The sequence below is a fragment of the Suncus etruscus genome, chromosome 9 (genome assembly GCF_024139225.1).
Source record: "Suncus etruscus isolate mSunEtr1 chromosome 9, mSunEtr1.pri.cur, whole genome shotgun sequence".
Classification (NCBI taxonomy): Eukaryota; Metazoa; Chordata; class Mammalia; order Eulipotyphla; family Soricidae; genus Suncus; species Suncus etruscus.
In genome coordinates this window covers 46,497,326-46,513,150 of record NC_064856.1, presented here as the reverse complement: position 1 = coordinate 46,513,150, position 15,825 = coordinate 46,497,326, and the positions used below count along the sequence as shown (strand labels likewise).

Sequence of the window (15,825 nt, the reverse complement as noted above, 5' to 3'; positions counted from 1 at the left end):
AACTAAGAGATGGCACAGCTCTTGCATGTGTCCAACCCTGGTTCGACGCCTAACCTAATAGTTTCCTGGAATCCTGCCAGGTATAGTCCTGGAGGTCCCAAGCAATACAGGCCTGGGTGTTCCCTGACACCAAGGAACTTGTGTAGCACTGCACCCTTGAACTCTGGCCTGGCTGGCCAAGACTGACAGGTGGGGCCCAGACCTCCTGAGCCCTGTTAAACACACACTGTATCCAGTGTAAAAACAGTTTGGTAGTTTCTTTTTTTTTTTTGTGATTTTTGGGTCACACCCGGCAGTGCTCAGGGGTTATTCCTGGCTCCAGGCTCAGAAATTGCTCCTGGCAGGCACGGGAGGACCATATATGGGACGCCGGGATTCGAACCGATGACCTCCTGCATGAGAGGCAAACGCCTTACCTCCATGCTATCTCTCCGGCCCCAGTTTGGTAGTTTCTTAATGAGATTAAAAACACCAACCGTGACCCAACAATCTCATGATGAGGTTTCTATATAAGAGAAGTGGAAAATGTTATATTTACACAGAACCTGCACATGAACAATTGTATCAACTTTACTCATTATTTAAAACAACTGGAAAAACTTCCTGTGTCCTCCAATGAGTAAATGGAGAACAAATGGAGAAATACCAACTGGACACAGAGAGGCACAACAGACACACAGAATATAGAAGGATCATAGTAATTTGTACTAAACAACGTAAGTCAAACTGGAAAACCAACATACAGCATGGTTGTTTCTATGATGGCAGAAAAGGCAATATTGCTTGCACTAGAACAGCTCCATGTGACCAGCTGAAGAAAAATCAGAACACAAAGCAGCAAGTGTAAATGGAGTATGGTCACTGGTATCGAGGTCAACACACTCACCAAAACTTAAGAGTTGTTCTATTGAGAAACTTGTAAATAAGTTAAGAGGACTATTTTTCATTTGTTTGCAATGGTTTGCTTTGGGGCCACATCCTGAAGTGTTCAGGGAACATATGAAATGCTGGGAATTTAACCTGGATTTGTTAGGTATAAGGCAAGTGCCCTTCCAGCTTACTATCTCTCTGGCCCTGAGAAGACTATTAGGATAACAGGCACTTATCAGAATTGTTCCAGAAAGCAATGAAGGGACAGTGTGCATAGACCCTAAACAATCCTCCTAGCCCCCACTGCCTCATCTACAGGTACCTGAGGATGTGCCTGTCACTGCCTCATCTACAGGCACCTGAGGAGGTGCCTGTCTCATGTCTCTGGGGCAGCTCACTAAACTGTTCCAAAACTCTTCTTAGAATATATCTGAAACATCACCGGAAAAGGTAGTATAGGGTAATGCTGTAAGTAAAGTGACACTGCATTTCTGTTTCAGAAACTGCTCACGTCAAGAGTGTTACCCCACCCGAGGTCTTGCTCTTAAAAGGGACCCATGCCCAATGATTGGCTGCAGGTGGGAAGCTGTGCCTTCAGACAGGACAACTGTGCAGGGCCATCCCAGCTCCAATTGTACCCCAAAAAGTGGCCATAGCCTCTTTAAACACTCCAACTTTCTCCCACTGTTGGTTGCTATTTCCTTTCATTACAGGTGCTATTTCTGAGAATATCCTCTAGTAATCCCCTTCAAGCAAAGCTCCGCTTGAAGGTCTGTTTGCTGGGAAATCCAACTTAAGGCGGGTAAATGAGAGAGAGACTATTCTCTTTGGTTGTCTATGTGGTATTTATGTCTGAAGTGGAACTGGTTCATTTACTAGGCAAAGAAAAGTAGAAACACATGCAAATGAACAGAAGTAAGAGTTGATGAAAAATGTTAAAATAAACATACCATCATTCTAGATTTAAACTAAAATGATACTGGAAAAAATTTCATAATACATTTAACAATTTCTAGGTACTTTCAATATGCTAAGTGCTTTAAGTATTTTATGGCTAAACCTCTAAATTAGCCTATGGACTAGGAATTACAACTTCCATTTTATAGAGGAGAAAATTGAGGCAAAGAGAAATTATAACTATTGCCTGAATGTTTTCAAAGTGGGCAATACCGCCTCCTGGGCGCCACTGGAATGACTGGGTGGGGGCAGTAGCCTAGAGCACAATTGGAAGATCTTTCTGTTAGCTTAAAGAAGGAAATTTTTTTCAGGGCAGCACTGAGCAATTTTCTTCTGAAATGTGGGGTGGTAGTCCAAATAAATATGGGAACCTCTGGTCTAAGGTCACAAAGAGAGTTCATGGTAGTACTGAAAATCCAGTCCTAACCTATCCAGCCTCAGAGTGTGTGCTCAATCTAGCCACGACTGCTTATTTGATCTCCTGCTGTCATTCTTCATTGCTGCCAGAGAGTCTAAAATGCAACCCTGACATTAGCACGATCTCTCTGCTCCATCTTTTGAATAAAGGTCAAACTGCCTCCTATGACACTAAAATACCAGAACTTTCATGATTTGACTCGTGTTCACTTCTGACCCTCAGCAGCACTGTGACAGAAACTGTAGATATTCCCAATACAGTTCTCAGGATGCTTCAACCCTGGAGATACTTTATTTATGTGCCTAGGAAATAACAGCGGCTATCAGTGACCCCATCCTAGGCACTCCAAATTATGCACATTGTTTCATTTACTCCTCACAATAACCTTATGAAGTAGGCGTTAGTTATTCTTCTCACTTGACAGCTGGGGAAGCAAAAAGGAAAAAAAATCACCAAGGTTAGGTAACATAAAGCTAAAGGAGGAGCTAGGATATGAATTTAAGTTGCCTGATTCACTTACTTTAAAACAGGGTTTAGTTATGGGACCCAGAGCCTGTGATGGTCCAAAGGTATACAGGGGTGTAAATATACACTGAGTTTAGTAACTGTCAGTTCACGGGTGCTCAGATTAGTTCTTCAGGTAAAAAAGGCGGAGAACCACAGCTTTACACTTACTCTACTACAGGCATTTAGTAGCTGAGTAATTGTCCATCTTCACTGTATGAACACCTGTCAGACATACAGTTCTGAGGTGAAAATGCAGTGCATTTCAGATGCACTTTGCTGGATCAAAAGTATGTATTTGCCAACACATAGCTGATCCAGATTTGATTTCTCACATCCCGTATGGTCACCTGAACCCCACCAGGAGTGATCCCTGAGCACAGAGAAAGGAGTCAGCCCTAAGCATGGCCAGGTTTGGCCCAAAAAACAAAAACTAAACCAAACCAAAAGAATACCCAAAACTGGGACCGGAGAGATAGCACCGCGGTAAGGCTTTTGCCTTGCATGCAGAAGGACAGTGGTTCGAATCCCAGCATCCCATATGGTCCCCCGAGCCTGCTGGGGGCGATTTCTGAGCGTAGAGCAAGGAGTAACCTCTGAGCAGTGCCGGGTGTCACCCAAAAAACAAAACAAAAACAAAAGAATACCCAAAAGTATTTTGCTACCACTAATATCTGATCTTTAGACATAACTTAAAATCTGGTGTATCTAGAATCCAAGCGATAGTACAGCAGGTGGGTGCTTGCCTTGTATGCAGCTGACCTGGGAGAGATCCCTGGTATCCTACATGGTCCCCCAAGCCCACTCAGAGTGATCCTAGAATGTAGAGCCAGGATTAAGCTCTGAACACCACCACGTTTGCCCCTCGCCCCTGGGAAAAAAAAAAAAAAAAACATAACAAACCACCTTGCACACTTACCTGCATGATATCTTGAAGGCTCTCAACAAAAGAAATCTCAGCTTCTACCATATAAAACTCTGCCAAGTGTCGACGGCTCTGAGAATTCTCTGCTCGGAATGTCGGACCAAAGGTAAACACTTGAGTAAAAGCTCTGCAATTCAAGATTAAGAGTGTAAAAATAGGATTACTGTGATTAATGTTAAGTAGTTAAAATATCCAGCAAGCTCTTGAAAAAGAGCTTGTGACTCTATCTAGTGCACAAATCCACACATCTTAGCTGCTTGTATTTCTCGATTGGGTGATAATAATAGCAGCATTAAAAAATGTGACATTTATAGAAACCATTTTATCTCGGAAGAATTTGCAAATGTTCTACAAACCCTATGGCTTACTAAATATAGAATTAGAACCACTTCTGGCCACACTCTGCTGCAGCTGCCTTATGCAGCCAGCATCTATACTTCACAGCACCAAGAACAACGTCAAGGGGAAATGCTATAGCATAAGAAGTCAAACCCTAGAATTGATAGAGTAACAGTTAAGATAAACTTCATACAGAGACTTCTTCATATAGAGAATACATCATATGGATGAATTTATTTTTTAAATAAGTGTGGGAGGGAAAAGGGCATCAGATACCTGGCCTTATTCAAAGCCCACTCAAGGTTACACAACCAACGAGCATATTTGCTGTGTTGTGAAGACAAGAGTATTTGTGCATGGTTCGTGCTCAATTTTCCAAGAGAAAATTTCTTTTTTCTTGGAAGGTGGGGGGCCACATCCGGCGGTGCTCAGGGGTTACTCCTGTCTGCACTCAGAAATCACTCCATGCAGGTTAGGAACCATATAGGATGTTGGGGATTGAACCTGGGTCTGCCCCAGGCTAGCTGTGTACAAGGTAAACGCCCTATCGCTGTGCTATCACTGCCCCCCCCATTTTTTCTTATAACTTTTCTCCAAAGTGTCAAAAAGACTTGTCTACTAGAATTTCTTGAAAAGATTAAATTTTCTTTGTTCAAAACAGAAAATCTTGAAATCCCCCATAAAAGCCGAAGAATGAACAATTCTGCTTTTTCTTTCCAGTTCCCCCAGCTCCACTGGTCTCATTACACACACCACTTCCCCACTCTACCCATACTTCCCAAAGCACAGGAATCACAAGATGATACTGTTTGTTTTGATTATTTGTGGGGAGGGCCTCCCGAGGTCCCTTACACATGCTCGGCTCAGCTCTAACACTCTATGTCATCTCCCTCAACCAAGAGTATATTATTTACAGTTGTTTCCACCTATGCAATTCTCTCAGATCTAGACTTTTTTCATGTATGAGTGTGTGTGTGTGTGTGTGTGTATTTGTGCCATATACTGGTGGTACTCAGGGCTTCCTCATGGCTCTGTGCTCAGGGATCATTTCTGTAGGGCTCGGGAGGGACATGTGAAGTTTTGGGCATAAAACCAGGTCATTTGTGTGCAAGTAATCTACCTGCTATACTATCTCTCTGGCCCCTGATCTAGATTCTTCCTATGCACACTGCTATTTTCTTAGTGTAAATTCCTGTGTCTTTTGAACTAGAAAGATTTTTAGCCATACCCATAGTGTTCTGCTAGGGATTAAACCCAGATTTCCTGATGCAAAGCGCATGCACTCATACTGTTAAGGATACACTCCTGGCTAAATTCATGTTTTGCTTAGAAAAGCATAATTAAAAAATTTACTTTTATTTGGGGGGGGGTTAGGACTAAACCCAGTGGTGCTCAGGGTTTATTCTTGGTTCTGCTCAGACTCTGGCTCTTGTTCAAGGATCACCCCTGCCAAGCTCAGGGACCCTTATGGGATGTTGGGAATTGAATTTGGGTCGTCTGTGTGCATTGCAAGTGCTTTACCCACTGTACTAAAACATTTTTTTTTCTGGGACTGGAGTGATAACACAGTGGTAGGGCATTTGCTTGCACGTGGCTGACAGAGGATGGACCTGGGTTTAATCCCTGGCATTCCATATGGCCCCCCAAGCCAGGAGCGATTTCTGAGCACACAGCCAGGAGTAACCCCTGAGCATCACCTGGTATGGCCTAAAAAACAAACATTTTTTCTAAGATTGAAGTTAATATTAGTTTATTTCATTCATTAGTTTATAGGTTTCAGCTGTGCTGAGTTATAACTTGGCATCTATAGAAACATGATCTGTCAGGATTCTAGTTTGTACTTTTCACCACACATAACTGACAACTTCCTTCACCCTAGTAACACACCATCCCTCTTTATTTTCTTCATATAAACAATTAACTTTCTTTTCCTTTTTGGGGTCACACCTGGCTCTGTGCTATGAGGTCACTCCTATTGCGGCTCAGAGAACCACATGCAGTGCTAGGAACCTGAATCTGGGTTGGCTATGCACAAAGCAAATGTCTCATCTGTTGTACTATCTCCAGCCTCTGGTAACCATCCATTTTAACAACAGCTTTTTACAGATGTCTGCCACCTTTCTTCCTTAGATTAAACTGCTATGCATTTTTCAAGTTACAATCTGATGTTGGTCCCGAATTAAATATCAACAATTTCCTACCACTCAAAGGATAAAAATCCTAATATTTAAAAAATGCATTATAAAGTATCAAGTTGTTCATAATAAAGCCATTTCAGGCATTAAAGATTCAAACCCCAATGTCAACACCAGTGTGACCTCCCTTCTTCACAAGTGTCCCCAATTTCCCATCTACTATCCTACCAAGCACAAACAAATTTACTTCATATTGTTTGTTACAACACAATGGCAAATGAAATTATCGAAACTTAGAACAACAAGGGTCAATTCAAAATAACTGATATTATCTCTATGGTATTACTAAAGTCAGTGTCAAAAGATTTACTGGGCTGTAGTTGGTGCTAGTTGAGCCCCTTGTGTTACTGTTTAAGTCCACTGAGCTTGTTAGATTTCTGTATAACTTTCTCATCAGATTTTCTGTGATACTACTGGGCTGACACTACCATGAAATATTAAAGTGTCTTAAAAGGCCAGGATATATAGCTCTAAAACAAATTTGGTGGCTCGGCACTTTGTTGAGCTGGGCTATTTCTATTGGAGGGTTAAGGGTATGTCACTGGGGTGCTGTGGCTTTAGGCAGAAAGAGGAAATCTATTCCTACCCATTCTGAGAGGTATCAGCCTGGGTCAGACTACCTGGGAAGATTTAGTAGCCATTATTTTCTCGTAGAGCATACTAGAAGAGCTGTTTTTCTGCTGGCAGAAGACATAACTCCTTATTCTGATGATGTTCCTTCTATATGCTTTGGTCCCTGCTATGTGGAAGAGGCTCTTCCTCCCAGCATGCTCTTCAGACCTTTCCTATGTTTTCCCCAACTCTGCAGGAGCCCACCTAGCTCTTTCTCTCCAAATGGTAGCTAACTTTCTGTTGCTCCTTCAAGAACTTTATTCAAGGGCTTGTGTCTCCTAACTGCACAACCCCCATTTTATTGTTACCGCTTTAGAGGTCTGACTATAGGACTTTATATATTATACAGAATGTATCACTTTAAAAGGCAATTATACATTTCAGTATCTTTCTCTCCTCAATAATCTAAGAAGTTTACCAGAGGATCAGATCATGTTTTATTCATACTTACATCTCCTGTGTCTAAAATAAAACAGGTGCTCCTATTGAATAAATGAGTGCTAATGATGATCACAGGCTTCCTTGGATGGGAACCAAAAGGTACAACATCCTCACAGACAGTATCATTACAAATAGTGTAGAGAAAAATACTCAATGTGTTTTTTTTTTTTTTAAATATGGGACGCTTCACGAATTTGCGTGTCATCCTTGCGCAGGGGCCATGCTAATCTTCTCTGTATCGTTCCAATTTTAGTATATGTGCTGCCGAAGCGAGCACACTCAATGTGTTTTACTTGGCTGTTACATGGTACCTAAAATGAATTGCATGATCTATTCTGTCTCACACAATAAGTTAAAAACTTACAAGGCCAGGGTCCGGAGCGGTGGCACAAGCAGTAGGACATCTGCCTTGCACTTGCTAACCTAGGACAGACTGTGGTTCAATCCCCCTAAGCCAGGAGCAATTTCTGAGTGTTGTGTATGTAAATATTTTGGGGGATTACTATGTTGCTCACCCTAAACTGATTAGGTGATTGTGCCCTACCCTAGGGTGTGACCTGGCATTCTGCCCCCACCCTAGGGTAGGACCTGATTCTGCTTCCACCATTGGTTGGTATCTGATCCCACCATTGGGTGGTACCTGACTCTGGAGTATAAAAACAAGGGTCTGTGGAAGTCCGGGGCTTTTGGCTGGCTGGAACTGAATCTGAGTCTTTGGACTTCAGTTTTGTCCATCCGAATAAAGCAAATATTTCCACGAGCCTGATTGTCTGCGAGCTGTTTACCCGCCGTTTCACCTCAGAACCGTGGGCTAGACAGGGTGGCAGACGCGTGCTCCGAGCTGGAAGAAAAGGGCCTCATTCTCCATCCCACCATCAGTCAACCTCTTCAGGGGCTGACCTGCTACACTGAGCAAATAGCCAGGAGTAACCCCTGAGCGTCACTGGTGTGGCCCAAAAAACCATTAAAAACAAATAAACAAACAAGGCCAAGGGCCAGAGCAGTGACGCAGCTGTAGGGCATTTGCCTTGTATGCAGCTGACCTAGGACAGATCCGTGTTTTTGTTTTGATCTTCCAGCATCCCATATGGTCCCCCAAGCCAGGAGCGATTTCTGAGCACATAGCCAGGAGTAACCCCTGAGCATCACTGGGCATGGCCCCAACAAACAAACAGACAAAAACAGACAACCAAAAAAAAAACAAACAACAAACAAGAAAATTACAAGGCCTGTAGCTTCCAATCTACCTGACAACAATGTATCTAAATAAACTGCTATTTCTTTCTGGTATTACACCACAAGAAATCATACTCATTAACAATCAAAGATTATTCTTGGGGGGTAAAAGAGGGATTTGGGGGCTACACTCAGTGGTGTTCTAGGTTTGCTTTTGGTTCTAAGCTTAGGGATCACTCCTGGGAAGGGCTGGCAGACCATATGGGATGCTGGAAATCAAACTTGTGTCAATTGTGTACAAGACAAATTCCTTAACCCCTGTACAATCTCTCCTGTCCTATTTTGGAAACTTATGAAAACTTTATGAAACAGGCTTTCTGAAACTCTTCCTAAAATACAAGGATTGCTAATGCCATTGTTGCCTGAAAGAGATGAGCCATCTGCATTAAGGCCCAGAGAAATAGAAATTTCTTTATTTCTTTATTTTTTTTTGTTTTTTTTGGCCACACCCAGTGACAGTCAGGGGTTACTTCCTGTTATGCGCTAAGAAATCACTCCTGGCTTGGGGAACCATATGGGACACCGGGGGATTGAACTGGTCTGTCCTAGGCTAGCGCCAGCAAGGCAGACACCTTACCACTCAGCCCCATAAGAAATAGAAATTTCTGAGGCCAGAAACATAGCATGGAGGTAAGGCATTTGCCTTGCATGCAGAAGGATGGTGGTTCAAATCCAGGCATATCATATGGTCCCCAGAGCCTGCCAGGAGTTATTTCTGAGCATAGGGCCAGGAGGAACACCTGAGCACTGCTGAGTGTGACCCAAAAAACAAAAACAAACAAAAAAGAAAAAATTTTCTTTTATTTTTGTTTTGTTTTGGTTTGGTTTTTTTGGGTCCCACCTAGTGACGCTCAGTGGTTACTCCAGGCTATTCGCTCAGAAATCGCTTCTGGCTTGAGGGACCATGTTGGACGCCTGGGGATCGAACCAAAGTCCATCCTAGGCTAATGTGGGCAAGGCAGACGCCTTACCGCTTGCGTCATGACTCCGGCCCCAGAAATAGAAATTTCTAAGAAACACAAATGCCAAGTCACAAAGGCACCTACCTCTCACACAGAGATTTTGTATATGTGCTAAACACTTGAGTAACCACAGAGGTTTCTACTCACATGAGGATAAATCAATGCAGGGCAAAACTCTCTAGAATAGAATAACCTTAGTAGGAAAACCCTCCTTAATAATGTAAAATACAAAAGACTATCTGGGGTTTTCTTTTTCTTTTATTTTTGGTTTTTGGGCCACACTTGGCTGTGCACAGGTGTTACTCCTGGTTCTGTGCTCAGAAATTGCTCCTGGCAGGCTCAGGGAACCATATGGGATGACAGGGATTGAATCTGGGTCCGTCCCAAGTTGGCCGCCTACTAGGCAAATGACCTACACTGTGCTATCACTCGGCCCTTCATTTTAATTATAGTTAGCATCTGCCTAACATGATCGGCCCCAACGTATAAATAAAAGCTACTGGCCATGCACTTACAAAGAAAATGAGCTGGAAGGATCAATTCAGCATCTAGTCTTGAAGCAGATAAACGGTTTATCTTTCAATAGTTATAGCCTAAGTCAATGCCCAGTGCCCTATTAAGAAATCAGTGACCGGGGCCGGGCGGTGGCGCTGGAGGTAAGGTGCCTGCCTTGCCTGCGCTAGCCTAGGACTGACCGCGGTTCGATCCCCCGGCGTCCCATATGGTCCCCCAAGAAGCCAGGAGCAACTTCTGAGCGCATAGCCAGGAGAAACCCCTGAGCGTCACAGGGTGTGGCCCAAAAACCAAAAAAAAAAAAAAAAAAAAAAAAAAAGAAGTCAGTGACAGGTGCTGGAGAGACAGTACAGCAGATAAGGTATTTTCTTACCTTGTATGGAGTCAACCCAGGTTCAATACCTGGCTCTCCATATAGTCCCCCAAGCCCATCAGAAGTCATTCCTGAGCATTGGGCCAGAGAGAGCCCTGGTACGACAGAATATGACCCCTAATCCTGCCCCCCCCCCCAAAAGCAGTGACAGTAGTTAAGTGCTTCTTTTGCTCCAGAATGAGATGTGAAAATATGATAGCAACAACTTTACTATTAATTCAAGAAAAAGTAATATTGTGATGCCTATTTTTTTCAAGCTAAGAAATGGAAGTCACAGGGTCATAGCCTAGGAAATGAGGGAGACCAGATTCAAGTTTGAATTCGACTCTACAGGTCAGTCTCTATCATATATAATGACACAGAAGCAAACTCAGATCTGTAGCACATCTGTAGCTAATCACCTTAAACACACACTCTGTTTTAATACCCATAACACAAACCTTGCTTTCCCTAATCCTTTTTATCCTATCTTCCCTAAACACAGAGGCACACACTGTGTTGTAATCCCCTCTCATATCCTACCTGACAAGCTGACACAGAGTCACACCTTACTCTCCATTTTACTCTCCATAATACCATTATCCCTTTCTTACCTACAATGAACAGTTTCTGGGTGCATGGGAAACCATTCTTATTTTAATGTTTAAAGATTTCTCCTTTTATCTCTCTTCCCCAGACATGAAAACCACTTGCAGCAAGCTGGGACCAATCAACATCATAAATACAATTTGAAAGCAAGGCCATTTCTAAAATAAGATACAGAACCAGGTGAAAGGCCAGCACTGCTATGAGAAGAGACAAGTAGGAAAAGAAAACACTCAGCAGAAAAAAACATTCTTGTGCCAAATTCTGAGGAGAGGAAAACTATATAAGGAAAGTTCATGGGTTTGGAGTTGATGTTTTAAGATAACAAAAGTACAATCAATACACATGAACCAAGAAAGTTCCAAATAATGGTATTTTAAAAATAAAAAGGTTACCACCGCCCCCAAAATAAAAAAAGTTCTACAAAGGCCATTCTTTTCCTCTTGTAGTTTTATAAAACCCTCAGTTGGCAAATAGATTACTATAAAACATTTGTGCTCTCTAGCTCTGTAATGTAAGAGCTATTCTTTACATCTTATTTACATTACATTATATTACATTACATTACACTATATTATGCTATATTATTTATTTAAATTCCTACATTCACCAAATGGCAATGAACTTACAGACAGCTTCGATTAACTATTTACATTTGGTTTGAGAGATCTGATCCAGAACATTAGAGGCATGCACTCTACTGCTTCAGACATATGCCCCAAACTGAGTTTTGGTTGATTTATTTTGGGGCTGAGGGGTTGTTTAGGGCCAGATCTATCTGTGCTCAGGGATCACTCCTGTAGGGGCTCAAGAAACCCTACATGGTGCCTCAGCTAGAAACTGGTTCGTAATGCAAAGCAAGTGGCCTATTCCAGCCTATTCTCTTGGCTCAACCCAGAAACAGATTTTTAAAACAATCTCAGTCAAAGTGGTTTCCCAATTATCCAGAAAAGATCATTCATCTTACTTCTGTTAATATCAACTGGACCAACAATACTACAATAAATTTGCCATTCATTATTTCAACCGCTATAGAACAGAGGAACAGAGTGGACTCCAGGCACCACCTTTGCCACTCTCCTTTAGTCCTCTGACTTTTCTGAGAACACCCAAGGAAGAATTTAGAAGAAAACAATCTCTCATCATTTCTCAACTTCCTTTGGGAAAATAGATGGACTCTAAAATACACAAGATTATTCCTTAAATTGCAAACCAATTTTGATATTGCAAAGCAGTTTCTGCAAAATGTTTTTTACATATTCTGGGTGGGGTTAAGGGCTACACCCAGCAGTGCTCAGGGGCTCTGTGCTCAGAGTGGCTCCTGGTGGTGCTGATAGTTAACAATATGTGGTGCTGGGAATTTGAACCAGAGTTGTCATATTGTAGCCAAATGCACAGCAAGTGCCTTATCTCCTGTACCATCTCTCCAGACCATTTATCACAGCCTTAATACATAATGAAGAAATAAATTTGAGACACAGCAACATTTAATCTTTTTCTTGGCGGGGGAACTCCCATGTAGTGCCAGGAGGAGAGCCATGAGATGCCAAAGGATTAAACTCTAGGCTTCCAAGTACCAGGCACGTGCTCTAGCCAACGGGAACTCTCTGACTCCTGCAAAATTTATTCACTGAGAGGGCTAGGAGAACTGGTCCATGAAAGGAAGCTTGTCACAAAAAGTGGGGGAGTGCAGTTAGGACAGAGCAGGGACACTGTGACAATGGCAGTTGGAAATGATCACTCTGGACAAGAATTGGGTATTGAAAGGAGATAAAGGGATATGAATGGTGCTGCTTCAGTAATAGTATTCCAAAAACCTGTATCAAAAGGTAAAAAAAAAGGGAGGGAGGCAGGGAGGGAGAGAGAGGAGACAGAGGAAGATGGGGAGAGAAAGAGAGACAGAGATAGATAGAGAGAGAGAGAGAGAGAGAGAGAGAGAGAGAGAGAGAGAGAGAGAGAGAGAGAATGAAAAATGTTTACCACAGAGACAGGAAATGTGCATTGGTGAAGGGGTGAGTGTTGGACACTGTATGACTGAAACTCAATCATGACCAACTTTGCAACTATATCTCATGGTGATTCAATTAACAAATTTATTAATAGGGCCCGGAGAGATAGCACAGCGGCGTTTGCCTTGCAAGCAGCCGATCCAGGACCAAAGGTGGTTGGTTCGAATCCCGGTGTCCCATATGGTCCCCCGTGCCTGCCAGGAGCTATTTCTAAGCAGACAGCCAGGAGTAACCCCTGAGCACTGCCGGGTGTGGCCCAAAAAACAAAAAAACAAACAAAAAAAACAACAAATTTATTAATAAAAGTAGACTCTCTTGGGGCTGGAGAGATAGCACAGTGAGTAGGGTGTTGCCTTACATGCAACTAGCCCAGGTTCGATCCCAGCATCCCATATGGTCCACCAACCCTGTCAGGAGTGATTTCTGTGTGCAGAGCCAAGAGTAACCTCTGAGCACGTCTAGGTATGGCCAGAGAAAGTTAAAACAAATCAAAACAAAATAAAAAACCCTCTTTTTGGGAGGAGGGTAGCACACTCGGTAGTACTCAAGGACATAGCATAGGGTCACACCTGGCGTGCTCAACAAGCCACCTGGAACTGAGGATCCATCCCAAGGCACAGAACATTGCAGGCACATGTGCTATCACCTAAGCCAGATCCTTGGCCTTTTTTTTTTGTTTTGTTTGTTTGTTTTTGGGTCACACCTGGCAGCACTCAGGGGTTACTCCTAGCTCTATGCTCAGAAATCGCACCTGGCAGGCTCGGGGGACCATATGGGATGCCGGGATTCGAATCACTGACCTTACGCATGCAAGGCAAACGCTTTACCTCCATGCCATCTCTCTGGCCCCTTTCTTCTTCTTCTTTTTTTTTTTTTTGTTTCATATCCTTTGCCTTTGAAACAAAATTTATTCTGTATTATTTGGAAGGAGGCAGGCCATACTGCCCATAGTATACTGCAAGCAGTGACTTCCTGCTTGCTCTTGACATCCATGCTCTCTCTTGAACACCTATCTTCATTTGCTTGTTTTATATCTTTGTTTTTTCTTTTCCCACTCTGGAGAAGCCCATGTTCTTTCTAGAACATATTACTCTCTTTCTCTCTTCTCACATCTTTCTGAATAGGTTTCGTTCAACAAAGACATTTTGTTTCACTAAAAAACAGACAAACTGGTGTCAGCATTTTTGCTCTATCTCTCTGGCCCATAAATTTTACTCTTCATTTTCTAATAAGATTAAAATCTTTTTTTTTTTTTAAGATTAAAATCTTTGGTTAAGAGCTTGACAATACAGCTAAATCAAGGAGAGAGTTGAAGACTTTTCTTAGAAGGTGACATCTGAACCAGGGGAAGGACAATCTAGCAAAGAAAACACCAAGATAAAAGTCCTGAGAGAGACAGAGGCTAACATGGGGCTGGAGAGATGGTTCAGTGGGTAGAGATCTTGTCTTGAATGTGGTTGACCCGTTTGACCCCATCATCCTATATGTTCCCTGGAGCACTCCCAGGAATGATTCCTGAGTACAGAGACAGGAGTAACCCTTAAGCATTTTCAGGTGTGACCCAAAAACTAAAAAAAAAAAAGAAAGGCTAACATGTTTACAAAGAACAAAAATAGAAGTCTGGAGACAGCACAGGGTCCTAGTTTAATTACCAAGAACCTCATATGCCCCTCCCTGTCAGCATTTCTAGGGTCACTCAAGAACACAAAGCCAGGAATAGCCTCTAAGTACCTCTAAGTATGGCTCAAGCCCTTTATCCCCCCACCCATGCCTCCTTCCCCAAAAGAACAAAAGTAGTCTAACAGCAAGATAGTGAGTAGTAAGAGATGATAACAAGGAGAGGGGAAGAGATTAGAACAAGAAGGGCCTTCCTCATAAGCCAAAGCACCAAGAGTTTGGACTTTATATCCTCTTCTTATATTTAACACGATATTCTCCTAGTTTCCTCTTGTTTGTCTTCTATTCTGTCTTCTGTATTCATTTTTGATGAATGACCACACTCAGCAATGCTGAGGGGTCCTGGTGGTGTTCAGAAGACCATATGTGGTGCCAGGGACTAGATTACAGTGGGCAGAATGCAGGCAAGTACGAGGCTTTCCTTTGTACTATCTCTCTTGTATTCTGATCTAGTTGACTAAACATAAGCAATTCCTCAAAAAACAGTGGGAAGGGACCGGAGAGATAGCATGAAGGTTGAGCGTTTGCCTTGCATGCAGAAGGATGATGGTTTGAATCCCGGCATCCCATGTGGTCCCCCAAGCCTGCCAGGAGCAATTTCTGAGCATAGAGCCAGGAGTAACTCCTGAGCGCTGCCGGGTGTGACGCCCCCAAAACAAACAAACAAACAAACAACAACAACAAAATAAAATAAAGAGAAAAAAAACAGTGGGGGGGGCATGGAGAGATAGCATGGAGGTAGGGCATTTGCCTTGCATGCAGAAGAATGGTGGTTCAAATCCCGGCATCCCTTATGGTCGCCCGAGCTGCCAGGAGCCATTTCAGAGCATAGAGCCAGGAGTAACCCCTGAGCACTGTTGGGTGTGGGTTTTTGGGTGTGACCCAAAAACATAACAAAACAAAACAAAACAAAAATCAGTGGGAAGACAGTCATTTTCTTTCTATGTGCTCTCAATGAGTGATCTCGCCTTAGCCAAAGATTCCAACTATCTATTATGGGCACACAATCCACGATGTATCTCCTGCCCAAATTTCTCTCAGCTGCATCAACATAGAATCCATCTCTTTAGCTGAGCCTTCTAAATGTCACAAGGGGATGCTGCAGTTACACCTGCTTCAGCCTTTGGTTCTTCCTCTGTCAATCAATCATTCCATCAGGCCCTTCCCCAGAGCACCTTTTCCAAACAGAATAGCTGACACACACAGGAT

At 42.7% G+C, this 15,825-nt stretch overlaps 1 protein-coding gene and 1 non-coding gene across 2 annotated transcripts in view; both read right to left on the bottom strand.

Moving 5' to 3' along the window:
- Window positions 1–15,825, bottom strand: part of NARS2 (asparaginyl-tRNA synthetase 2, mitochondrial) — a 143,513-nt gene that overhangs the window by 53,573 nt on the left and 74,115 nt on the right. The window contains exon 4 of the mRNA XM_049780421.1: window positions 3,669–3,801. Coding sequence (XP_049636378.1) covers window positions 3,669–3,801 — 133 coding nt within the window. The remainder of the gene's footprint in view (window positions 1–3,668; window positions 3,802–15,825) is intronic.
- Window positions 7,432–7,538, bottom strand: LOC126019653 (U6 spliceosomal RNA). The gene has a single exon (XR_007499284.1). It is a non-coding gene; the product is annotated as a U6 spliceosomal RNA (small nuclear RNA).